Genomic DNA, 26026 nt, shown 5'->3' with positions numbered 1-26026 from the left:
AAACTGATGAATATAAAATAATATTAGTTAAACAGTAACATAAAATTATAGAGACTAGAACAACACTACGTATCATTTAATAATTATACTACTATCATTCAATTAAAAGTTATTTTTAGTCTTCAACCACTTTGTTAGAATTAAGAAATTGTGTCAACTAGTTTTGGTCAGCTAGTTTCTCAACCTCCTTCAAGATAGCATTATTGAAAACTAACCTAAGTACTAAAACTAACCTAACGACTTTACATTAAACATAATGTAAGATTAACCTAAAGAGAGAGATAAATCATAAAATATTGCGGGTTCACAAGCGAGCTGAACCACGAATTATGGGAAAGGAACGAAGCAACCTAATTGAATAAGCAACAATGATTATGACAGAGCTTCAGAGAGCGTATGGGTAAGGGTTAAGGGGGGTGGAGATTACATGATTACAATATATACTTATTTATTTATTTACGCCCGTTAAATAGGATTTTACGTATTATTTACGGCATTCACGCACATCGGTTGTTGCAATTCTGATAGAGGAACAACCGGCTTTTCGATTACAAAAAAAGTTTCAGCTGGATCGAGAACCAGTCCTGTTCGAGAAAAAACAATGACGGTATCTCTTTTCGCAGGACCTGTGCCCATAGTGGACAGCGACTGTCCGATATCAGCCTGAAAACACCGACATTATCAATTAAAACCTGATCAATCCATAATAAACTTTATAAAGTTTTTTATAATTACCGGAAAAACAGGCAAAGTTTTGCAGTCTACACGTCGGAGGCCGCTTGCAGTGAGATAAATATGTTTGAAAATTATTAGAGCAAACGCGGTTTCCTGCTGATGGTACCCAGTTATTGTCACATAATTGAATTCGGATTGTTTCTAACCATTTCTCCATTTTTTCCGGTTTTGTGGGGAAAGCTAAGCGAAAATACCCATTAAAAAAATGAATTCATTAAATGACGCAAATTTATTTCTATCAATTCTTCTACAAAAAATCGAAAAGGCGAAGCAGATATTACCCGAAAGGCAATAACGACTTAATACAACCCTGATTGGCAAAATGCACGGACCAAATAATTCACACACACTTGAGCTGTCACGCGTGTCAACGCTAGACGACTAATACATCAATAATTATCACGCATTGGTTGCGTGATATTTGTATATCCGCACGTGATAATAATTAACATAAATCACCCTATTGGTGGATTCCTTGTGGGTGTGTTATTCATGTGACGTCAGGAATTTTACCAGCAAAAATAGCTGACAAGCAAAATAGCTTAACTCTAGACCAACAAAAGGTAAAACGCAATGCACAGTGCCCATTTCGCATTGCGACACAATGCGTGCGCCTTTTCATAAATGTGCACGTGAACAAAACCAAAATTGTGTTGGGGTTATTTTTCAATGGTTATGCCGTGTCTAGTCTTATTTAGTCTATGTATATAACAATACATATTAACCCCTTCAGTAATCATTTAAAAATTAAAAATGGAAAAAAAAAACACCTTTTTTTTATCAATGAATTTTATTTACTCAAAATATATATCCTCATATAAAAGCCATATTCGGGCCCAAAATGGGCTGAATATTAATGTTGTGGTGCATAGTGTGAAAAAATAATTAAATTTTTTCTTTAGTATGAATTCTGAATTCTGGCACTTAATAGCCGCCCGAGTATACTCGGTCGTGGTCCTTAAGAGGTTAATAGAGACACCCATTGATAGCTTTAATTTTTAAAAAATGTAGTAATAATTATTGAAAAAATAGCTTTAATATTGCATTTTCATAGCTTTTACAGCTAAATAGGATAACTTCAAGGAATGGGAGTCGGCAAGAGGGGAAAAACAATTAAATTAGCAAAATCACTTGAAACATGTTTATTGTATTATTGATTGAAACTCAACATGGCACATGTTTCTACAGTAGAGTGTGTCATATAGCGACTAAAAAATCTCATTATTTAATTCACGAAAATATCGTTAATGCTATGATTGGGTGTCTCTACATATTAACAATTCGGTGACCGGATAAATCATCAAAATGATAATTCATCACATCTTTAACAAGTTATATAAAGTCATGGAAAGTGATGAAACAAAAACTTTATTAACTGGGTTAAGTAGGTTAGGTTTAAATTTTTTTTTTCATCGTTTCTAATGACTTTATATCACTTTTTAAAAGTGTGTTGAATTGTCACTGTGTTGAGTTATCATGGAACCTAACAATTCATAACATTTCTAACGAAATTATAATAATGTTGCAATATAATACATTATACACCCCTTATGACATGGTGTGAATATTATGCGGCGCGTAAGGTCAGAACAGTGAAAACGTGACTTATTACCATGGCGTTTGTTTGGTTAAAACGGTCTTAACCAGGCTTTACCATACCAACGTTGAATGGGTGTGTGAGAATTTAATTAGTAAGAGCCATAGCATACTGCTTGTTTGTAAGGTTCATAATGATTTAATTACTAAATTTATATTTCTATGTGGATTTTTATTTTCATATTTCGTATTTATAGTGTGTAAAGTTTGTATGCAATTGTATTACATAATAAAACACAATTTTTATGCATGAATTGATATTTATAAATATAATATTTTAATTACCTGCCTCGGAATAGACTTTGTCTAGTGAGGCGGGTAAAGAAAACTATGTAATAAAAAAATCACAATAAAATAAACTCTCGGGTTGCCAGCACTGAAACTGAATCGTCATAATATATCTCTCTGGCTTCGGTTTTAAGTTTGTTACCATAAATTATGACTATCATTTTAGTATGGGATGGGTTCATAGCTTGCACGTTCATGTTATTGAAATAAAAAAAATCAAGGTTTCAGAATAAGATAAGTGTTTTAAATGATAAATAAAAAATTTCATAATCGAGCCGCGCATGGTGTATGTCTGAACTGATTTTGTTGAGCGGCGTACGGGTTAAATTCAGTCAATGATTAGGTTTATTTGTATTCGCAGCTAGATGTGGCTTCCCTGATTTCTTTTATGGTGGAACACTAATTACAGTCCCTTTAAAACCCACCGATAAATATGTATTGAATCTGAGCAGTAGAACAGTAACAGTTTCTGTTTTTCAGACAACCAACGGGACATATATAAATGGAGAAAGAATCGAACCTGGGAGATTTTGTCTCCTTCTGGAAAGCGATGTGATCAGCTTTGGAAAACCTGAAACGGACATGGAAGACTTAGATTCTGAATATTGTTTTCAACTGTTGCTAGAAAAACAAAAATCACAACGAGTCACAAATGAAAATGAAGCGATGAACATAAAAGTGCATTATTTAGAGAACCTAATCGAACATCAATTAGAGGAACTCCATTCTTTGGCTTTGTATTCTAGAGAATGTAATATTGCTGAAGCTGAAAGCTGTCAACTAGGCAGGGTCACCTCCAATCATATTCAAGACATAGAGCAGCAGTTGGAAGAAATACACTCCTCCATTGGCCTAGATAGTGCTCCACCTCTTGCTAGGCCTATTATTACTCCTGGTCATCCTTACCAACAACCACCGCCAAAGTCACCAGCCGTTGCCAGCGTTCAAGATCATTCAGATGCGGTTCCACAAACTTCCAGATCTCTTGAACCTATTGCAGTACAAGCACCTTTATTGTCTACCATTAGCAATGTCGTTCAGGTTAATAAAGTAAAACCTTCTCCTAAATGTAAAAAACCTAACAATTCTCCGCAATCACCCAATGTTTCTATCATTAACAATAACTCTAAAATTGTTCCACAACTTTCTAGAGCCATTAAACTAGAGATTATTGATCTCAATGAACAAATTTCTTCTACTGACAAAGACTCTTCTCAGATTGAAGAAGTACAACCTATTTCTAATGCAGAAATGCCACAACTGGAATCACCTGTTATTATTCACAGTTCTAAGTCTGTTCCAGAAATTTCTAGTTCAGAATGTTCTATAGCAGAGAATGTTAAGCTTCCTGAGCCTTCATCTTCAACAAACAGTGATACTTCTCATAGTACTAAAGACAAGGAATCTAAACTGAAGAAACTGAAAAGGGCTGTACAAGTAGAGTCTAGTAAAAAAGACAACCAAGACGCAATACTGTCTAAATCGAAGAAATCAGAGACTGTTTCAGAAAAAGAACCTTCTGTTTCCAAAAAACGTACTTCACAGTCCGCAGTAGATGATAGTTCTTCTAAGTCAAAGAAACCAAAGAAGGTTCCAGAGAAAGAACCGGAGACTGTTTCAGAAAAAGAACCTTCTGTTCGGTCTTCTGTCAAAAAACGTAATTCAAAGCCTGTGATAGACGATAGTCCATCTAATGCAAAGAAACAGAAAAATAATGTTTCTGAGAAAAAACCTTTAGATTCTAAAGTGAAAAATGCACCTATAACCGATAATAGTTGTTCTAAGACTAATAAATCTTCAAAATTATCAGAAAAAGAAACTTCAGTTTCCAACAACAAACGCACTTCCCTGCCGTCCTCTGTTTCCTTAGAGAAGAGTTCTTCCAAGACCCAGAAAACAAAGAAGTCCGTAGATCAAAAACCTTCTGAATCCAGTTCCAAACGTACCTCAAAGGGTGACATTAACGATGGCTCTTCTAAGGGAAAGAAATCAAAAGTTCCCGAGAAAGATTCTCCCATTTCCAAAACCCGACGCACATCACTAGAAAAGAGTTCATCGAAAACAATGTCACCAAAGAAAGATGATTCTTATTCAAGAGCAAAAAGAGTTAAGAACATTCTCGAGGAAGAACCTTCAATTTCAAAAAGACACTCGTCACAGTCTGCTAAAGATGGGAGTTCTTCTAAGGCGCGGAAATCAAAGGATAAAGAATCTTCTGATTCTGACAATAGACGCACTTCAAAGCCAGATAAGAGATCAACTTCTACAGAAACAAAGCGTTGTAAAGAAACTAAAAGTTCTTCTATCTTCAAGATTACTGATAGTAATCTAAACAAAGAAGGACGTAATTCGCTTCCAGGTATGTGCTTTATATAAATTCATGTTAACCCTTGGGACCATCTAAGACCCAAACAGTCCCAAATGCCGTGCGCGCATTATACTCTCCTAAGACCATATTTGTCCCAGAACGACCGCACATTATTAAAATGCATATATCTCTCTTCCTCTCATCTAAAAATTAATTATTTCTTTTATGTCAGAAAGAGAACGAAATAGTGCTTGTTATTGTCTTTGAAAAAATGGAAGCTTGTAGAAGGTTCGATCCGTGCAAATCAACAACGTCTCAAGGGTTAAAATAATCACAGGGGAAATATTCAATATCTTTGCTGCAAATTCATCAGCCTGCATGTCTCATCACCATCTAATCCTGAATTTTATTTTACTAACAACTTTATACAATGCTTAGATGCAGTAGTAGGAACCTGAAAATTTACATTATTTTTTGGCGAAACTCGCGTTAATTTTTGGGAAAAGTGCTGTTGCTTGTTGAAATTAATGACGTTGTAGCTGAAAATATCCCTTTTTTTTTTTTCAAAATTTCAATTTTTGTATCAATATTTTCAGTTTGGGGATGCTGGGCTTCATCAAACAGAACTGCGCTTCCCCAAACTCGTATAAAATTTGAAATTTAGAAAAAAAATCATTTTTTCATCTCCAACATCATCTCCACTCTGGCACATCTCAGAACAAACAGCTATTACCTGTTTTCAATTTGTTCACTCATAGTTTGTCTCATAGAAACCGTTGTATCTCCCTTACTATCATGGTTTGAAATATGAACTAAACGGTGTTAGAAATAGAAAACACCACCCTCTATATTCAAAGCCAGAAGTTAACCAAGGAAGAATTCAAACGTGTTCCTTAAATTCTAAAAGGGTTTTGACCTGAATTTGAGAAAAATTTGCTTATCTTTTATTATTTATTTTTAAATGAAACGACAAAAAAATGAGGGAGCAGTAAAGTTTATAATACATCTATGTAGTAAAGTATTTTTTTTTTTCGTTATCAGTAATTTTATTTCAGTGTTCAGATGAAAAAATGTAATGTGAGCCATTTTTAAAACTTTTTATGTTTGCATACAAAATTATCTGTTTATTTCTAATAATAAATTTGAGAGTGTATATCATCACCTTTCTAAACAGTTTTTTGTGTTTTTTGAGTTTGTGTGTCAATTTTTTTTTACAAAATCGAAAAAATTTTCATGTGAAGTTAGCTGCGTTTCATTTCATGGCTATTCAAGCTAGTCAGAACCATGGAGAAAGAAATACTTAGGATGCATAAATTACTTTCTTATTTTAATTTGTATACATGTATTAAAAAAACGTTGGTCATCGGGTTTCAGTATAAATCACCACAAAGTTAATATTTTAAAAAAAAAATTTACCCGCCACCTCTGGGTCTGTAGTCAAGTATCTAACTGCTCGGTCACGGAGAACGAGATACAACATATGCCAAGCTGGACGGTGTGCAAATTACAAAGTTTATTTTACGTTTGATTCTAGCAAGCATCGCTCCAGGCGGAATTTCTATCACCGAACGGGTAATGATACGCTCTCGCTCCATGTCCACGACCACGGCCTTGCATGGTAACCTTTCCTCTTCATTCTCATTATGCTTTCATATTCAGATTAACTTTTCACATTACAGTTTCTTTAAAGTTTCTTATTAGTGGTATTATCTTGTTTGACATTTAAGGTACTAACTAATTAACTAACCATCATGCCATTTTGCCTCAAGGAGAGGCAGAGAGGATAGACTGCCGCACAACTCTGCCTTGGCACACGCTCCTTGCTTCATTCACACTCATACTTTTGGGGTATTTAGCCATATTAGATTTCCTCCTCCTCCTCGCATTAGAACACAATGGTCAGCCCCCACGACAGATTGAGCAAATCGTTACAATTAAATGAAGCCTAAATGAAACCAGGAGCAAAAGGGAGCACATTCTTACGTTATTAACGTATATATAAGCACAACACGATGATAAGTAAAGAAAGCATTACTGTTTTCGAAACCTCACCAATTTTCCTCCTTAAGGTTATCGCACATGCGTCAGCTCGGCATTGGATCGGCACCGCCTCGCCTTATTTCACTTAGCGTTGGGTCATGACTCATATTAAGAGCAGGAGCCACGGTACCAGCTCAATATTTTCGTACAGCTCAAAGGGTCAACTCAATTGAACGACGACTCAGTTGAACGACGACTCAGTTGAACGACGACTCTGTTGAACGACGATTCAATTGAACGACGACTCAGTTGAACGACGACTCAGTTGAACGACGACTCAGTTGAACGACGACTCTGTTGAACGACGATTCAATTGAACGACGACTCAGTTGAACGACGACTCAGTTGAACGACGACTCAATTAATGAGAATACTGTGCTCGCCTGATTGGACTTGCCCGGTACAGCTCCTCCGCTACGGCTCCCCATATACGGCTCCTAGCATAATCGTATGAATGATTGTACGACTCATGGTACCGGTACACTGCCTCGTAGTTAGTAGGTGTTCACACAATATATATGGGATTGGTAGGTATGTATTCACAAAGACTTGGAGGATAGGAAATCCACCAAGTCCCAAAATGTCACCATGACCAGTTGTCGTCGTTGCAAGCACATTTCGAGTGCATCTAGAATCTGACAGACTGGCCCCAGCTGCGATGGGCGAGTTCCCTTTTTATCCTATAATCCAATCTGGGCTTTTCTTATATTCCATAAGCCCGGGTTTAAACATTGAGGAATACTGTCTATCAAGTTTAGCGGATGCATTAAAAGTTAATTGTCCCATATTACGTTGCAATTAACATAGTTTGGGGCTGGTTCTTCGGGTGTTTTGCGTAGGGCTTATTCCAGCAGCAGTACCAACTAATAGAGTGGAGTCACTGTTTCACGACAGCAGTAGGTGTAGGTACGTATATTCAAGTCAGAAGGCAGACTGTCAGACGCCGTTCACGTCTCTCAGCATGTAATAACAATTAATACCGGCAGTCGTACGAATACGGCTCATCCAAAAGAGCGCTCAATGTAATGTTAACCAATGTAAGGTTCCTCGCGGAGTGTTATTCTGTGCCGCTTCTCTCCCCACCTCTGGTCCCCTGGATGGTGAGAGTATTGACACTTCACAGCGTCCAAATATATTAACTGTACATGTTAATAGTATTTTTTTTTTCAGCGGCTGGTAAGTCAAATAGAAGACGATCTATAATGATAGATCCACTGCCGTCTGTCACAAGAAGGTCTTCTCGAATTAAGGCAAAATTGGATACTTCTTTTGAGAAAACTCTGAAGAAACTTCCTAGCGACAGCAACAAGCCCCCGCTAAGGCAAAGGTCCAAATCTATGGTTGCGACTGTCAATGACCCAAAACATTCTAAAACTAATGAAAAAGCTAAAAAAAAAAAGAACCTTGATGCATTTGAAGCGTTGAAGGAAATGCAAGTGAAAATTCTTTCACAATTGTCATTTCTTGCTCCACCCTTACAATCCACTGTAGAAAGACTCGCAGGGTCCATTAGACCCAGGTCATATTCTATGCATGACCTGGCCCCCAGCCGTATAGAGGAAGCCCCTCATGTCCCAGCGCGGATTTGCCCACCTGGAATTTTGAAACGGCCTAGTACCGATCATAGAAATACATTGAAGATACGACCTCGTTCCTATTCCATAGTGGAACGCTCAGTCACTTTCGCACCCGGTACTCAAGACAATCATAGGGATAAAACTGACGAAGAAATTACTCACTCTCCAAAGAGGTCCATAAAGTACGGTCGTTCTTATTCCACAGTTGGCTTTGCTTCCGTTACCAGCCCTACCCAGTCTGCCCAGTCTGCCGCTATTGACACAGGGAAAAAGAGAACCGGGGAAGAATGTTCTCACTCTCCAAAGAAGTCCATAAAGTATGGTCGATCCTATTCCACTGTTGGCTTTGCTTCCACTACTAGCCCTACCCAGTGTACCCAGGCTGCCCCTACTGACGTAGGGAAAAAGAGAACCGGGGAAGAATGTTCTCACTCTCCAAAGAAGTCCATAAAGTATGGTCGATCCTATTCCACTGTTGGCTTTGCTTCCACTACTAGCCCTACCCAGTCTACCCAGTGTACCCAGGCTGCCCCTACTGACGTAGGGAAAAAGAGAACCGACCAAGAAAGTTCTCACTCTCCCAAAAAGTGCGCAAATTATGGTCTTTCCAATTCCACTGTTGGCTTGGCTTCAGCCACCAGCCCTACCCAGTCTGCCCAGGCTGCCCCTAATGACATATGGAAAAAGAGAGATGATCCCAGGCGCCGACCCTCTATAGCTTCTCAAATACTGGACGTCCTGACTCAAACTACACATCAGACTGCTGACTCCACTACAGACCAAACATCTGTCTGCGATTCTGGGGGATCACCCGGCACCTCCAAATCTACCAGCAGCTCAAAACCATCTTCATATTCCACGTACAGCAGAATAATTGATCCCAACCCCGCATCAAAAGATTCCACAGAACATACTGGCAGATCTAGCCATGATTCTAATGCACGTGAAACACTGGCAACAGTATCGTCATATCGAAATAAGCCAATTCCTCGTTCCCACACCATGGGTGACACACTTGTTAGTGGAAAGTTTACAAAGGAGCTGCAGTCTAGGAGAAACTTTCCGGATAATCAGTCTCCACGAACACCCTCCCCTGGCGGCCAATCTCCCGGCACCAGCAGCTCCGCTGTCAGAGGTGGATTGGAACGTTCCACCTCCCACTTGGGGAATGCTGAGGGCAACCAAAACATAAGGCAAGACAGAGTTGGCAGGAAATCCAACTACGACGGGGATCGGAGGATGTCTATGTACGTGTCCAAAGCCCCCTCTGAAGAATCCCTCCCGGAGTATCACAAGACTTTCTTGGCTCACATCATCCGCTGGAATCCCGCTTGGCTGGCCGAGTACATGTTGCACGACACCCTCCCCCCCATATTTCACGAGACCAAGACTGACATTCCTGTTATGATGTACACCTACAAGAACTTTGAAGTGTATTCCGAGTAAGTACTGCTTTAATGTCTTTGTAATTAAACAATAGTAAAAGGGCCAGTATCACAATGTTCAGATAAATGAAAGTGATAGCTGGTCATCCGACAGTCCCTTTCTGTAAAATTAGTTGGATGCTGATTTTAGTTTCATTAACTGAGCTAAGTGAAGTCCTGTTTATATCAACAATTTTGCAATTCGTTTTCTGTAAATTTGTTTATACATTCTGTTTGTGTAGGTGGCCATTTTAACGGTTCAGTAAATATTCTTTTTCAAATGTGAAATCTTTGAGCTTTTTTGGACTTCAAATTCGCATCTTTTGTGGCGAACCGTGACTTTTCAGGGACTAAGGATGGATTGTTTCAGAGAATTTTAACAATTCTTCAAATTTCATTGTTAATTTTTAAGTTCTGTGAAAGATTTTTTCAAGTTCTGTTATTACATCAGTTCTGTCAAGCAACTAGCCTATAATGATATAATAACGGAACTTGGATAGGACTTGGATTGTTCAAATTCTGTTAAACAACCGGGTGGTAAGGTTGAAAAATATAATATTATTGATGTTTTGGCTGAAATTTTTTTATTATTTTCAAAATTTCAATATTTTGTATGAAGATTTTCAGGATTGTTTCAGTTTGGGGAATCGCCACCTCATTTTTAGAAATACACAGAGGTGGGACAAATACATTTTGTGAAGTGGCGGAACTGTGTGACGGTGTGCGATTTTGTATGGGGCTCAACACTACACTTAACATTATTAGTTCACAGCTACCCATTGATGTTATTGTGCAGATTGTGATGTTGGCATGTTATAATACTGCTACTATTGTGTTCTCTACAGGTTTTGCTCTACCGGCAACCTAACTAAACGCTAAACCAGACCTAATTATAATTTTTCATCTAAAGCAGTGATGTACAACCTCCTTAACCTATTGTTTCCGAGCGTCTACAATTTATGGTTGCTAAAAAAATAGTTCAAGAAAATAAATTAAGACTATTTATTTATAGGACCCATATAAATGACAATGGCCCGAAACCATTACGTGAAGAAAAGACATAAAATCATCTTTTTTTTTGTAAATAAATTATCTACTAAAATCCATTCATATTAAATGAAAAAACACACTTTCTAATACACCACTTTTTTATTGAATTAATAACTGACAGCCAACCAGGTTTCGCTTATCTCAAGCTTCATCAGGATCTGATTATTAATTATTAACACACTTCGGACGGGAAAGGTATTTCTACCCGTTCGGTCGATTGTTGCTTAAGGACGGGAAGGGTATTTTTACCTTTTGCGCCGGCTTCATTTCAATGGGAGAAAAGAATAAATTATCCAATGTTTTTGTATTAATATTATATGCCAATACTCTTTCTAAAGGTCCCAACTATATGTACATAATTATGAAATTGCAATACAATTTTTATTTTTATTTCGTGTACATCGGTATTTCAACAAAGGGACCTTTTATTATTGAATACCTGACACTTGATGAGCAATGCGTTTGAAGATTAACGAAATAAGTAATTTTTTGGTCAGTCATTTTATAGCTTGGTATGCTAAGTTAGTATGTAGAAATTTTTACTAAAATATTTTCATTATTTTCGAAGATATAGCGATTAAAAACCAATTAAAATAATTTGGGCGGGGCGGGTATCTTTTGCGCCGGCGGACGGGCGAAAATAAATGTGTGAAGTGTGTTAATTCAATAAAAAAGTGGTAATTGTATTGCTATTGCAAAGTCTCATAAGGTTTAGCCAGCGTTAACAATTTAAGCGCCGAAAAAGAATATTTTTCATGACTTGACCATAAAACATCAACTTTTCTCTACTTTCTGTAAATATAATGCGTATGTATCATATATATAAACCTTCCGGAAGAAATTCTCTAAATGTTAGTGAAAACCCTATCCAAATCCTTTGTAATTTAGAAGAACTAAGCGCACAAACAAACAGACTCAGATAGCTACTTTGTTTTATACTATTTAAAGATGTCACACCCCAAAATATTTGCTTCGTTCGAAATTTTTTTTTCATTATTTTCCATTTCCAGAAACTGAAATACTTACTTCTCATCTAACTGATACAAAGTGTTTTTAAAATAAAATGTGCATATTAAGCGTATTCCTATTTTCTGTGTATTTACTCAATTATTTAGCACAATGATGAAATAGGACGTGGATTATGCATCACTGTTTTAAAGCATGTAGCGCTTCTTTTTCTATTATCAGCACTAAAAATCGTAAACAAATTTAAAAAAAAAATTCATATTAGCATTTTTTACATTAAATATACAATTTTTTTACATGTTACACAGTGTTGTAAAGAAAAATAATTATTGCATTTCCTTTAAATTAATTTATAACAAAATAATATTTATTTTAGTTATTACACCTACTTTGATGCTGAGGTCTACTGTCGGTGAGTATCTAATATCTATGATGGCTCCGCTATATCCTCTCGGAAACAATGCATGTACAAACGGGTTACAACGGAGCTCTCAGCGAAAGGACTTAATTGTTGAAATTAAAAGGAACAAAAATAACAACTGTGTAACTAAAATATGAAATAAATAATATATCTTTTTTTTAACAAATTAATGTTTGGTACACGCACTACTGACTAATGTTTCTTAATGTGAATGCTTTTTTATATATATATGACTGATAATCATTTCTGAACTTTATTCTATGTAACTGGCATTTGTAGAGACAGCTTTTCCCAACTTCCTACCCTATCTCTTTACCACGCCCCTACTTCTTCCTCCTTTGAATATTTTAGGTGAGATAGTTCCACGGGCTTTGGGCATTGGAATTTTTGTGTTACGTGCAAATAAACCAGCTACCACTCACCCAATTAAACACTCACTCACTTAAGCACTCGTTTAATCTCTCACTCACTTAAGCACTCGCTCACTTAAACACTAGCTCACTTAAGCATTCGCTCATTTAAGCACTCGCTCCCTTAACCTTTCCTTATCTGTGGTGTGTATTTACTACACATTGCTTCTAATAACTTTAATAACTCTATAAATATAATAAATTCTGGGTTCAGATTTTAGGTATTCCTCCGTTATACATTTATGCACTGAATTAAAAAATAATATATTACATAGTTTTCAAATTCAATTAAAAATCAGAGATTTTTGTTAAAAATCGGGAACAAATACACCAATACAATCAACCGTGTGATACTAATACGCAAAGAGTGTGCGAGGAAATGACACGCTATTGATGTCCCGCTTTAATTCGCTATGCGGGAACATGAGACACTTCTGCAGTTGTAGTTTTTGATTTAGACCATCGATACCTACGACCGCATAGCCGTATTTGTAGCCAGTTGCTAGCCAGTTGGCCGCAAACCGTCGTTAGATGTGGACCCCTCGCACGTTTCTTTAGCATCTGCCGATTGTTTTTTCATGTTTTCAGCAATTAAATTACATTTATTATCATTTTTGATATAAAATATAATAAACATAATCGATTAGCCATGAATATTCATATTTTTCCGATATTAAATCGCTTATTTTGAGATGTGTATCGACTTCACAGCACCGGAACGCGTGTATTTTTTTAGCACAGTAAGGGAAAGGTTAAGCACTAGTACCCGTTGTTCCCAATTTTTCGAACGATCATTCTCAGCCTTCAATCAGCTAAGCGATTTACTCAGTAACGCTCGATTTGCCTTTTTCCAAACAACTTAACCGTTAAAAAACTTAAATGGTCCGCCCACTTTCATAGACAATAAAATGACGTCAAAGTAAAAACTTTCAAAGTTAAATTAATATTGAAAAATTAATAATTGTATTTAAATTAATGCATATAAGTTGTTTTACATACTATTTTACATAAACGGATATTTATATATACATATATATAATTTTTTTTAAGCAATCGTGTGTAATATGCTAAAAATAAAGTGTTAGCTTGACTTTAATGTCACAGTGCTTGGCGCCGCGAATGTTTTGCTTCACTTGACGTTTACTACTTGCTTTCTACTCGCGCTCCGTTTGACAACAAACAATGGAAAACAAACCGAAACGATCCAAGAATTTCACCCAAAACGAAAAAATGAAATTAGTAGAGTTGATAACGTCGTCGCGGATAATTTTATCCAAAACTACTGGTGGCCCCAACTATGGTTTGACGGCAAAGTTGAAGGAAGACGCGTGGAACCAAATTTTGATAGAAATTAACAGTGGCAGTTCATCTCAAAGGTACGTTATATATCCCATTTTATATTGTGTCTTCTTCAAATTCAAATGTAATTAACAATCTGATGATATTGATTTTCATTTTATTTCATTTTGGACGCAGATGGTTTGGGTACATAGAAAGGAGTGCGAGTTGAATATATTTTGACGCGAATGTGAATGGTAGAAGTCCGGGACGCCCGAGGAAGACATGGCACGATCAAGTAAACCAGATAATTCAGTCAAGCCATATCAAGAGTCAATATAACAGAATAGTATGTATGAGACGATCTATGAATGTAAAAGAGGCAAGCAGTGTGTGTCAAGACCGAATTGTTTGGCGGTCCTTCATCTCTGCCCAACCTTGCGGAAACGGTGTGATGGTTAGTTAGAATTGCTAATTGATTTCTCGTGATGCAATATCAGTAATGTTTTATACCATTGTAGGTCCCTCGTAGCTCTCAAAAAGGCGTGGGACAACATAAAACGAGATGCCCGAATGCAGAGGGCAAGCATTCGTAGCCAGGTATTTGGAACGGGGGGAGGGCCCACCAAAGCCACAGAAGACCCATTGCTGCTAAAGGTTGAAGCAGCAATTGGGTTAAGTTCTTCCGGGCTGGAAAACTCGTAAGTTTAAATATTTTAATTATTAATGCCCTTTTAGGGGCCTTTACATTTATAGTAAATAACATAGTATGATACATAACTGAAGTGCCTCGGTAACAATCTTTGTATTTATTTGTAATAAATTGAAGACATACACTGACTCGGTATAATTATTTCCCTCCGTTGGTATTCTGAGCATCGCGGAACATATGTATAGTAAGTTGAGTCCCAAAATTTCTGTACTGAAATAAATCCCGACTTCTAACATTACATAGTGGAATCTGAAAGCTGAAATGATTGTAGTTATTTTTTGTTATCAAGTTTAATTTGTAGAACTCCATTTTATTTTTTCTTTCATATACTCAACCATACTGTTATACATATTTTGGATTTAGCAGTAACTTTGTGGTTTGAAAAATTTGATTAAAACTAAACAATTAATTTGTTATTGCAATTAATTCGTGGTTATAAATAAAATGATTGTTTTATTTTCATATTATTATACAATTTGCAAAAAAAACACTTTATTTATAAACAAGTTCTGATGTGTAATTATTATAACGATAGCTGCTTCGTCCTCTGAAGGCTGAAGTCAAACTATTTGCTAGTTTAAACTTAGAAGCGTTGTAGTTCAATAAAATATCTGGAATGTACATCTGCATGACTTGTTCATATTATATGATTTTGGTCTGAAATCCTTCATTTTATTTTAAAAGGTTTGACTCGAATGCTCCTGCTGTCCAAGAGAATAGTGCCTGTAGTCAACAGGAACAGGCATCTACTAGCAGTAATTGGGAGGAAGAAATGCAGCCAACAGCGGCACAAAGTCAACAGGAGGAATCAGCAGGGAGCGTGGAATGGACATTGGTAATTTTTTTTATTTAATTTATCCTGACGTCTCACTAATCTTATAAGTCGCATTAAAGGATATTGTTAGTTAAATATGATTTAAGATTTTCACGGCCAAAAGTATTTTTGTTATTTGTTTTTGGGGTATTATGCCGTGTTGCGCTAACTCCTTCTTTAGCCAACTTTTCGGACAGCATTGCAGTGTCCATCATCAGGGCAGATGTGTTATTGTATAATAACAACACATCTTATAATAACACATCTGCCCTGATGATGGACACTGCAATGCTGTCTGAAACGTTGGCTAAAGAAGGAGTTAGCGCAACACGGCATAATACCCCAAAAACAAATAACAAAAGATATTGTTAGTTGTATTTGAAACAACTAAATCCATATAATATATTAATTACTTTATTCTTATAAACAGTAAAGTAGTTCTCATCCTTTACAAGAATGTTATTTTATTACATGGTCTTTTCAAAGGTTGGTTCACCATATAAAATAAAATATTTGTTGTTGGTTATAAAACGAATTACGTTGATATTCTCCTCATGTTTTTCAGAATGAAAATCCAACTTCACTTCCTGAAACTCCAGTGATCTCAGTACCAACTTTCCCACCTTCAGTTCCCAGGAAGGGATTTAAGAGGCGAATTTGTTTAAAAAAAACGGTGAAGGACTCACTCCTTAGTGACCTTCAAAGAGTCGCAACCGCTAAACTCGAAACGGAAGGAACAAAGAGAAAGGATATGAGAGACCTGGAGATAAAGAAGAAGCAGGCTATAGTTTCCCAGGCTGATCTTCAAACGGAAATCCTTCAATTGCAAAAGGTCGAGACAGTTATGCAATCTAAAATTCAACTGGAAATCCTTCATCAGCAAATGGTGGCGAAAGCTGCCCAGTCAGAAGTAACATTGCAAACCCTTAATGAGGAGAGGATGGCGAAGGCTGCCCAGGCAGAAGTAACATTGCGGATCCTCAACGAGGAGAGGGCCGCGAAGGCTGCCCTATCAGATATTCAACTCGATATTCTGAGGTTGGAGAGGAAAGCCAAGGAGGCCATTTTAAAAAAATTACAAAGTGGTAATTGTTTTGTTTTTAATATTTTTATTTAAATCTTCACCAATCTTAACATCGTCTCAATTATACAACTCTATTCTAAAACAATTTTACTCATAATAAAAAAGAAGATAATATTTATTATAAAATAGTGCTCATACATACATATTATTTGCAATAATGTCTCTATTTAAATGTGCAATATTTCCCGCATTGTTAAATTCTGCCACATTGTTGTGAATATCGTCAACGTCATGGATCAAATCTTCTGGGTGTTCCTCCCCACGATTGATGCATATGTTATGCAGAACTCCACATGCCACTATGACTGCCATTGTGGTGTTGAGGTTCAATCGAAGGCCATTTGATAAGACAGGAAATCTTCTTTTCCATAAACCGTACTGCCTTTCTACAACATTTCTTGTTTTGATGTGTATTTGGTTGTAATTTTGTTGGACGGGTGTTTCCGGATTCCTGTATGGGGTCAGAAGATACGTCTGAAATAAAACATTAATACGTTTGTAATATTTTCTTTTTCAGAATGTCCTTAACATGAAGTAAATCAAGTGGAGCACCTGTGAGAAGAATGATGCACATTTGCCTGTATCGTTTAATTATATTATTATCGTCCTGCATAATTTTCCAAATAATGTTATTAAAACTATTCAAAAACTGAACACAGTATTTTTAATGTTGTGTGTTAAATACCTTTAATGGATATCCGCTGTCTCCTACGAGTGCACCATTTGGATACTGGCCTGTCTCAAACATTGCTTTGGCTCGACAACCTTGGAAGATGAGCGAGTCGTGCGTAGCTCCTGGCCATCTGACTACTATGTCCCTGATTCTCATTCTAGCATCTGATATTGTTTGAACATTTAAAGAGAAGTATCCCTTTCGATTTCGGAACGTTTCAGCTTCTGGCCCACCTTTTGGAGAGAGCAGATGGTTAACACAATACATACTTAATTGATGCTGTTGAGAAAAACAACAAACACACGTCATGTATGCAACACTTACCAGGGGATTGTATCTTGATGTGAGTGCAATCAATTGCACCTATTACATTGGGGAATCTAGCCACTTGATAAAATTCCCTCTTGACGACATTCACTTCCTGTCCTCTTGGCAATTGTATGTGAAGAGGTCTCAAACTTGCCAAGGCTTGAGACACCTTTTTTACAATTTTACTGGTGGCAGACGGACTTATTTTGAAAAAATCTCCGTTTGTAATGTGGAAACTACCGGTTGCATAAAAGCGTAATGCTATAAGCAATTGATTGCATGGCAAAATGGGGCAGTTTCTGAAAATCAATAAGCAAAGTATAATAACATTAAATTGAATCTAATTAAGAGGTAAAGTACAAAATATTTCGCATATTGATTGCAAAAATGACAATTGTATAAGTAAAAACCTACCTTTCACTTGAATACGTTAGATTTCCTTCAACTTGATTTAAAACATATAAAAAACAAGCTTTTGACATACGAAAACGGTTGAAGAAATCTTTGTCATTCAATATTTGAATAAAATCGACATCTACATCTTGTCGCCGCCTGTGCAACCCGATATTATCGTCAATTAGTTCCGCCCATTCAGCAATATCTATTATATCTAAAATATCTTCTTCATCGCTGTCCATATTAATAAAAAATAAAATTTAAACTGACAAGTGCACGAATGTTGATGACAGCAAAATGACGTTTTTTTTCACTCTTTTGACACTTTTTATAACTAGTCATTTACTGAGGCATGCTTAATCCAGTAAATTAGGTCCCTTAAGTTAGTTGATCACTCAGTGGTCACTTTTGCGTTGGGAAGAGCTTAGTTGTGCATTTAAGCCAAAATTTCGGCTCATCAGTTGATAAGTAGGATTGGGAACAACGGCCGTAGCTCACTTAAGCACTTGTCACTTAAGCTCTCACACACTTAAGCATTCGCTCACTTAAGCACTAGCTTACTTAAGCATTCACACACTTTATAATTTTCCACTGATTTGTCACTAACACTTGTTTATAATGAAAATTAGCTGATTCAACTAATTACATAACAATTAACAATTGGGGAGCTGTTGCAATAACAACTTACGATGAAAATTGTAGTTTTGAGTAACATTTATTTGTAACTATCATTCAAACTATTATTTGTAGCTCCGTCTGTGTAAAATCTACACTAGTAATATTTACACAGCAGATAAAGGAGAGATTGGAGATATCAAAAAGGCGATGGGAGCAAAAACAACTTGTGCGCATTTAAGTTGTAATTGCATTCAGCTTCTCAATTATAATGCGGCGTTACTAGGAGAAAGCTGCCTGAGGAGCCGCTGCGTACACTTTGGTTTATGTGACTCCATTGCTATAACCATTGTTCTGCCTCTGCCCTCTGCATCCACTACACAAAAAAATGTTAGAGTAAAGCTTTTTATTGGCAACTTAACCATAAACATTAACATAAACCTAATACTTAATTTTCCAAGTTAAGGTATTGGAAATAACGGCCAACTTCGACCTGTTTTGCTTTCCTTTCTCACTTTTGAATCCAATATTACTTATTTAAATATTTTTGGTTCCAGTACCCAGGTCTGTTTGGTCATCCTGGAAGTCTGGGAGGCCGCTTTCGCCGCCTACAAGGAGACGAGGGAAAAGAATGACGAGCTTGAGTTTACCTTGTTGAGCAGTCCGCCCAAAGCTTTCACGGGAACTAAAATAACCAAAGTGACCTTAAAAAGTAAGAACATATTTTTATTTATATGAATGTATTATTATTGGGGGCATGACTTCCGCTTCTATTCTGCTCACGGACGAAATTCACACTAAAACTTGCTACCAAGTGATGCACTGTTTCTGATATAAAACTTTAATCCCTGGTTTTTTTTGAGATTTTGTCGTCAACATACTTTAAAAAAATCCGTCTGATTCATGATTAATTTAAAAATATTCCCTGGTAAGATTAATTTTCAGATAGATTTGCTGTTTTTGAATGTATCATAAAATGAAATACAATTTTTGAAAGCGGATGAAAGATTCTTTCAGTTTTAAAATTACAATAAAAAATATTAAAATTTTGATTTTGAGGAATTTTTTTACAATTGTTTTATCGCTAACCGATTGTCATTTAAACTGTAAAAACACCACTTTATACGAAATTAAAAAAACCCATTTAATGACACAAATATAGTGAAGATTTCTGTCAATTCACTTTGATTTCAACCCATATAAATAAAACTGTAAATGATTTGAGATTTTCACAGCCATTTTTTCATTTTTTGGGGTATTATAGTGTTTTGTTTTTGGGGTATTATGCCGTGTTGCGCTACTTCCTTCTTTAGCCAACGTTTCGGACAGCATTGCAGTGTCCATCATCAGGGCAGATTTGTAATCTACGGTTGACGTGAAATGTGTGTTTATGTATAAAGATGCGATACCGTGTTGCCAGCTCCAATACTCTAAGTGCTGACATTAACGTATAATTGGAAACGTTGGCTAAAGAAGGAAGTAGCGCAACACGGCATAATACCCCAAAAACAAATCACTATAATAACTGTAAATGTTCAAAATCTTAAATCTCAGAAAGTTCTTCACTAATTGCTTTGAAATTTTGACACAACGTTGCATTTGAATATGTGTGTGTTTTTATATACCTTTATTATATAGATGTCACTTGTGACAGGTAAAAACATGCTTTTTTTTAAAAACAGCGCCATCTGTTGGACAAACATGCTTTTTTTTTAACAACAGCACCATCTGTTGGAGGTAAAAGCAACATGCACTATTGTTTCTCTATCTGCACAGACAGACTGAGCCACAGCAACGCGTGGCGGAATCAGCTAGTAATTAATAAAAAATTAATGAACTGACAAATCTTTCGCAAACATGCAAGCAATGGCGGTCGACGATTTTTTGGAATTTTTACAATTTTTTGGAAAATTCTAATATAAAGCGTGGTGTTCCACTTTCTAACGCTGCTTAAATCATAAATCTCACAGATATACAAAATGAGAATGGCATTTATGAGTCCGTACCAGTTTGTGCCGTAAATACTTAGGGATACTGTACTGCTGTCGGTGTACTGTGTACAGTATTTCCGTCTGTATGTAATTATCCAAGAAAATTTCTAAACTCTGTGATGAATGAATCTCTATAACTTTTTTTTTTGTATAATATTATTTTTTAGAAACTACATATTTAGTATTTTTGCTCATCTGTCCTCAAATAAAAAAAAAAATAATTCCTGCTAAAAAATTCACAACGCTCTTCTTTATAACTCAATGGCCTATTTTTACATGGAGACGAGTAAAAATTGCAAATTTTGAGTTAGTGATTCTGCCCCTGTATCAATAGAGAAACAATTAAAATATTGTCTAGTTCGAAAGGGAAAACAAATAACATACACAAACAAAAATTATGGAATTGTGTTGAAATATTGTTAATTTAGCATTTTCGTAAATATATATAAATTACAAGTAAGCTATGATTACATGATTCTTTTGGTTGAAATTTCGAAAAATCTGTGGTAAATGTCATTTCATTTTGATAAATTCAAAGCATTATTTATTTATTTTACGCCTATTAAGGCTTTTACATACATGTATAACAATATTTATAAAATTATGCTTGTAAATAGTGCAGGAAATGTCTGTTTAAAACACTTGCACAAAAATATATATAAATAAAAATATTATTGAATTTGATCCACACAGTATGTAAATATAAAAAAAAAAAAAAAAAATTCTTTCAGCCGACAAAATTCTGTTAATGTGTTAGTCAATTTAAATAGCTTTTTCAAAATATTCCCCTACTTGATGAAACAAACTTCAATAAGGTATATATTGAAATTGATGTACTAAATATATCAACAACATCGGAGTATTTATTTCCTAGCTGTTGAATCCGTCGCATAGGAGTGTAATATTGGGACGTTGATGTAGAATTGATACAATAATATGGTAGGCACTGTCTTGTAACTCACCTGCTTGGAGTATGAAAAGAGATTACATATAATAAATCAGGGGTATCAAACATTGAATTAATGATTTTTATACAAACATAAATCAGAAATGATTCTACGATGAGATAATTTTATTAAATTTAATGAACAAAGTACGTTATCGTAATTTAGGCATTCTCTAGGAATACCCATATTAGTTAAAAAAAAAAATTGTTAAAAAGATGTCTCCATATACAAATAGACCATTGAATTTGTAATATCCTTTATATTAGTGTATGAACTCACCCACAGATGACACTAGATTAGTCTATTAGGTTACCCGTAGATGGCGTTAGCTGTCGAGAATAATAGGATAATAAATAATGTGAGAACCATAACCATATTATTCCAACTGCCTGCTAATTAAGATATCAGGGCCATTGTCAATCTATTACAATAAAAGTCCCAAGTTTTTTGTTGACGCCGGAGTTTTATTGTTTAAACGAGTTTGTGAGAAAACCCCTGAGAAACAGAATTGTTAATATGTACAACGCATCCTAAATAGATTTTTTTTGCAGTTAATAGCAAGGGCGTTGTAACAAATGGATCGAGAAGTATCTCTTATGGAACGCTGCTGCTGGTGAAATTTCCTGAATTGCCGAAGTGCTCAAACCACTGGTTCCTCGCAATGATTGAAGAAACTGAATATAAAAATTTGGCTAACGGAGGTTAGTATTTTTATATCTACATTATTTAGAATACTTATAAGATTACAAAGTTAATTAAAGATTATTTTGAAAGATGTCTTTTGTAAATTTCACTTTTGTTTTCGGTAATGAATGTATGCAAATCTCGTAAGCGTAAATTAACCCACTTCCCAACATCCGATCGAGTTGAAACTCGGCAGAAAGACTCGTTGTAGATGACAATGCATTATATCAATCAATCGATGATTTTGGTGGCAACATGTACACACACGCGGACATAACATATACGCATTTCTCTGAAATAGAATGACATTATAGCAGTTAATATATGAAATAAATGTCGGTCCTACCCGATCGGCATTTGGCAAGATTGGTAGACTTGTCGACTCCAGTTCCTGGGTAGGAGGGTTAAATCCTCAGTCAAATAATATTTTTAAATGACATTTAAAATCGAAGTATTATAGTAAAACAACTTAGTTTCCTCACAACCAAAATGAAATTTTCTGAAAATCTTCATACAAAAAATTGAATGTTCGAAAAAAAAATAGTTTTAGACTAAACAACATCAATAATGTCTAATTTTTCAAACTTTAACACTCTTATCACAATCAAAAGTCTCAAGCTGTCACTGTCGGTTGGAGTTGGGAAGCCAGGCTGCAAGTTCCATTAGTGTTGTTACCAGAGATGTGCAAAATGGGTACCCAAAACCATTTGAAATGCAAAATGGAAATGGGTCAAAACTTTTCCATTTGAAAATGCAAAATGGTTTTTAGAAAAGCATTTCAAATGCAAAATGCAAAATACCTATTTTCAAAATGCATTGAAAATGCAAAATGGTTTCTCAGGTCAAACAATTAAAATAATTATAGAATTTTTAAACAATTTTGTCATTTAACCGCTTCTGTGCCAAGAGCGAGTTAACTCGCATTCTTGGCCTGCTGTGCACAGCTACACTTCTACCTACTGGAATTTAAAAGGTTAATAATGGACATCAATGTAGAACAAACATATTACATGTTGGTAAATCCAAAAACACCACGACTACAGATTATGAAACCACAAAAAATTTGCGCGGGACTAATGTTGCCAACGTAAAAACATAGAAACTGCTATCTAACATTTAATATTACAGTGTCATGGCCCCATGTTCAGTATTTGAATCAGTATTTTTTGTAATGGTATCACTCAATTGCCAGGGCTCCTACCAGGGAGCAACTTGACAAATGTAAATTATCTCTCATAGCGAGGTTGAGGACCGACTGATATTTGGGGCTTATGAAAAAAAAATGAGTGGAGATAGTAGGAAGAATGTTGCAAAAAATCATTTAAAATGGAAAATGCATTGAGAAAAGCATTTAAAATGCAAAATGATTTTCAGAAAAGCATTTAAAATGCAAAATGGAAAATACCCATTTTGCATTTCCATTTGAAAAGATAGCACATCTCTGGTTGTTACATCCTCTAATCCACTTAAAATTGTCATGTCGATGACTTAATGCCTAGATATTGTATCTGAATAACATTGTACATTGAGTTAACTTTAAGCTATCAATATTTTCTTGACTAACACAATTGAGTTTGGCTGGCAGGAAGGGAACTATTGGTGAGCATCTATGTGAAGCTGGATCCGTGGCAGATAGTGGCCTTGAGCCCCAACTCCGTGGCCAAGGTCAAGCTGCTGAACTCCATCAAGAATGAGCTGGCCATGGTGCGTGCGGTGTACGAACTGCAAACCTCCAAACTGCTGGACCAGATAGTCAGCCCGCGGGCTAACCACTTCAGGAAGTTCACCAATCTGTCACCCATGCAGGTACCACATATCTATAATTCTTATATGCATTTGCAATACAAAAATAGTGCATACATGCAAAATATCACCGGTCAGTGGTTGGGTGGGCATAGCGCTTGGGTCTCACCCGAGCGTCGCGTGTTCGATTCCTCGGCTGGCTAAGTCCTCCATCACAACACAAGCAACATTTTCGGCTTTCTGTGGTGGTAGTAGGAGATTTTCAAACATTGTTGGGTTATTCGTAGCCTGGGAATGTTTCTTTCTTTTTAAAAAAAATTAAAAAAAAAAAAAAAAAATATGCTAAAAAATAAAAAGATGTATTTTGTAAAAACCATCAATCTTTCATCAAATTTCTATTTTTTGGTTAAGATGTAATGTTTACGCTTGCGAGAAGACTCCACTTTTGTTAAGATGTCATGTTTACATTTTCAAGAAGACTCCATTTTGGTTAAGATGTCATGTTTACGCTTGTGAGAAGATTCCATTTTGGTTTTGATGTCATGTTTACACTTGCGAAAAGACTTCATTTTGTAAATGTATCCAAAAAAAAAACTTGGCAGAACCGAGTACCAATCTATATAAATAAAAATGTAAATGTTCTTTTTTCAAAATCTTAAACCTCCGTAAGTTCTTCACGTGTGTTTTTATGGGACAGGTAAAAACATACATTGGACAAACATGCTTTTTGGAAAACAGCGCCATCTGTTGGACATAAAAGCAACACTCGCCGTTGTTTCTCTATATCTATCCGCATAGACAGACTGAGCCACGCCATGCTTGGCGGGGTACGGCTAGTTAAAAACTAAATGAATGGAAACATGTGCGACAGTTGCTAGGATACACAGAGGACTAATCAAAATATCTTAAAACTATAATAATAAAATTTTATTGGAACAAATTTACTTAAACTTTTGACGATGTATTACATTATACCCATCAATGTAATACATCATTGAATTCTATTTCTTTTAAATTTTCTTCTTCAATGATAATTAACCCTGGTGAGTCGTTAAATGGTCAACTACAGTACGATAACTCAACCCATCGGCCTACAAAGCTAGGCACTTGAGTCTAGGTACGCGGCGGACTGCTGAATTTGACATATGAATAATAAGTACATACTTGTGGGATAATCGTACTTCAAATTACTAATAGAATACTATAGTTTGTATGCAGGTCTGCCTAATGTGCATTTGAACAGAGTACAAGGTCATGAATGGACTAGTGTACGAATGTTGCGATGTTTGGCGACTGAGCCGAAGATATGTCCATGTGCGATATTGGAATACAAATAGCGCCTTTAAATATTTTGACCATTCTCGGTGATGTATTTTGCTAAAAAATTTGATTTTTCAGTGGAAGCACGACCTGAACCCCAGTCAGTTGAAGGCTGTGTCACAGTGCATCTGCGCCCTCACTTCGGCTATTCCCGGCATACAAATCATACAAGGACCACCCGGGACAGGTAATAATATATGAACATAATAGCATTCCACTGTATAATATTGTTATAATCATAATAGAGATATTGAAAATAAATAAATTTAAATACAGGTAACTCCAGTGATGGAGGACTATTGTGGTTAGCGCTAACAAAAAATGTCTGAAGAAGAGAAACCAATAGTCCACAACGAAGTGTTCATACCGACCCTGATGTATGGTAGTGAGGCATGGAATTGGCAGAGGAAGGATAAAACTAGACTGAATGCTGTGCAAATGAGATCGCTGAGGCGTATGTGTAGTAAAACCATGTATGATCGATACGATCGTGTGAAAAATGCGGAGATTTGCAAACAATGCAAGGCTGATGTAAGTGTAATCAACAAGATTAAGATATGTAAAGAGTCAGAATAACAGAAGAGTATGTATGAGACGATGTGTGTATTTGAATAAGGCAAGGAGTGTGTGCCAAGACTGAGTTGT

The 26026-nt window shown here is 35.9% G+C and overlaps 2 protein-coding genes across 3 annotated transcripts in view; both read left to right on the top strand.

Moving 5' to 3' along the window:
- The window catches only part of LOC149422698 (uncharacterized), a 62573-nt gene that overhangs the window by 8169 nt on the left and 28378 nt on the right, over nt 1–26026 (top strand). For both annotated transcript variants that reach the window (XM_089633461.1, XM_089633460.1), the window contains exons 3-9: nt 3100–4978; nt 6462–6545; nt 8138–9986; nt 19254–19408; nt 22186–22335; nt 23904–24124; nt 25460–25568. In XM_089633461.1, the coding sequence (XP_089489587.1) occupies nt 3100–4978; nt 6462–6545; nt 8138–9986; nt 19254–19408; nt 22186–22335; nt 23904–24124; nt 25460–25568 (4447 nt within the window). The remainder of the gene's footprint in view (nt 1–3099; nt 4979–6461; nt 6546–8137; nt 9987–19253; nt 19409–22185; nt 22336–23903; nt 24125–25459; nt 25569–26026) is intronic.
- LOC149422699 (uncharacterized) lies at nt 13599–17626 on the top strand. Its single transcript, XM_089633912.1, has 5 exons — nt 13599–14191; nt 14615–14794; nt 15490–15640; nt 16185–16704; nt 17221–17626. The coding sequence occupies exons 1-5, from the start codon at nt 13998–14000 to the stop codon at nt 17229–17231; spliced, it is 1056 nt and encodes a 351-aa protein (XP_089490038.1). The 5' UTR covers nt 13599–13997; the 3' UTR covers nt 17232–17626.

This window comes from Hesperophylax consimilis, chromosome 7 (genome assembly GCF_061612785.1).
Source record: "Hesperophylax consimilis isolate HC1 chromosome 7, BYU_Hcon_1.0, whole genome shotgun sequence".
NCBI classification, from domain to species: Eukaryota; Metazoa; Arthropoda; class Insecta; order Trichoptera; family Limnephilidae; genus Hesperophylax; species Hesperophylax consimilis.
This window is presented reverse-complemented; position numbering and strand designations above follow the sequence as displayed.

Bases quoted from the DNA above. Each gene is read 5' to 3' on its own strand.
- LOC149422699 (XM_089633912.1), top strand. From the start codon at position 13,998: ATGGAAAACAAACCGAAACGATCCAAGAATTTCACCCAAAACGAAAAA. The intron at 14,795-15,489 runs GTAAGTTTAAAT...TTATTTTAAAAG, and splicing joins TCTTCCGGGCTGGAAAACTC to GTTTGACTCGAATGCTCCTG. The intron at 15,641-16,184 runs GTAATTTTTTTT...CATGTTTTTCAG, and splicing joins GGAGCGTGGAATGGACATTG to AATGAAAATCCAACTTCACT.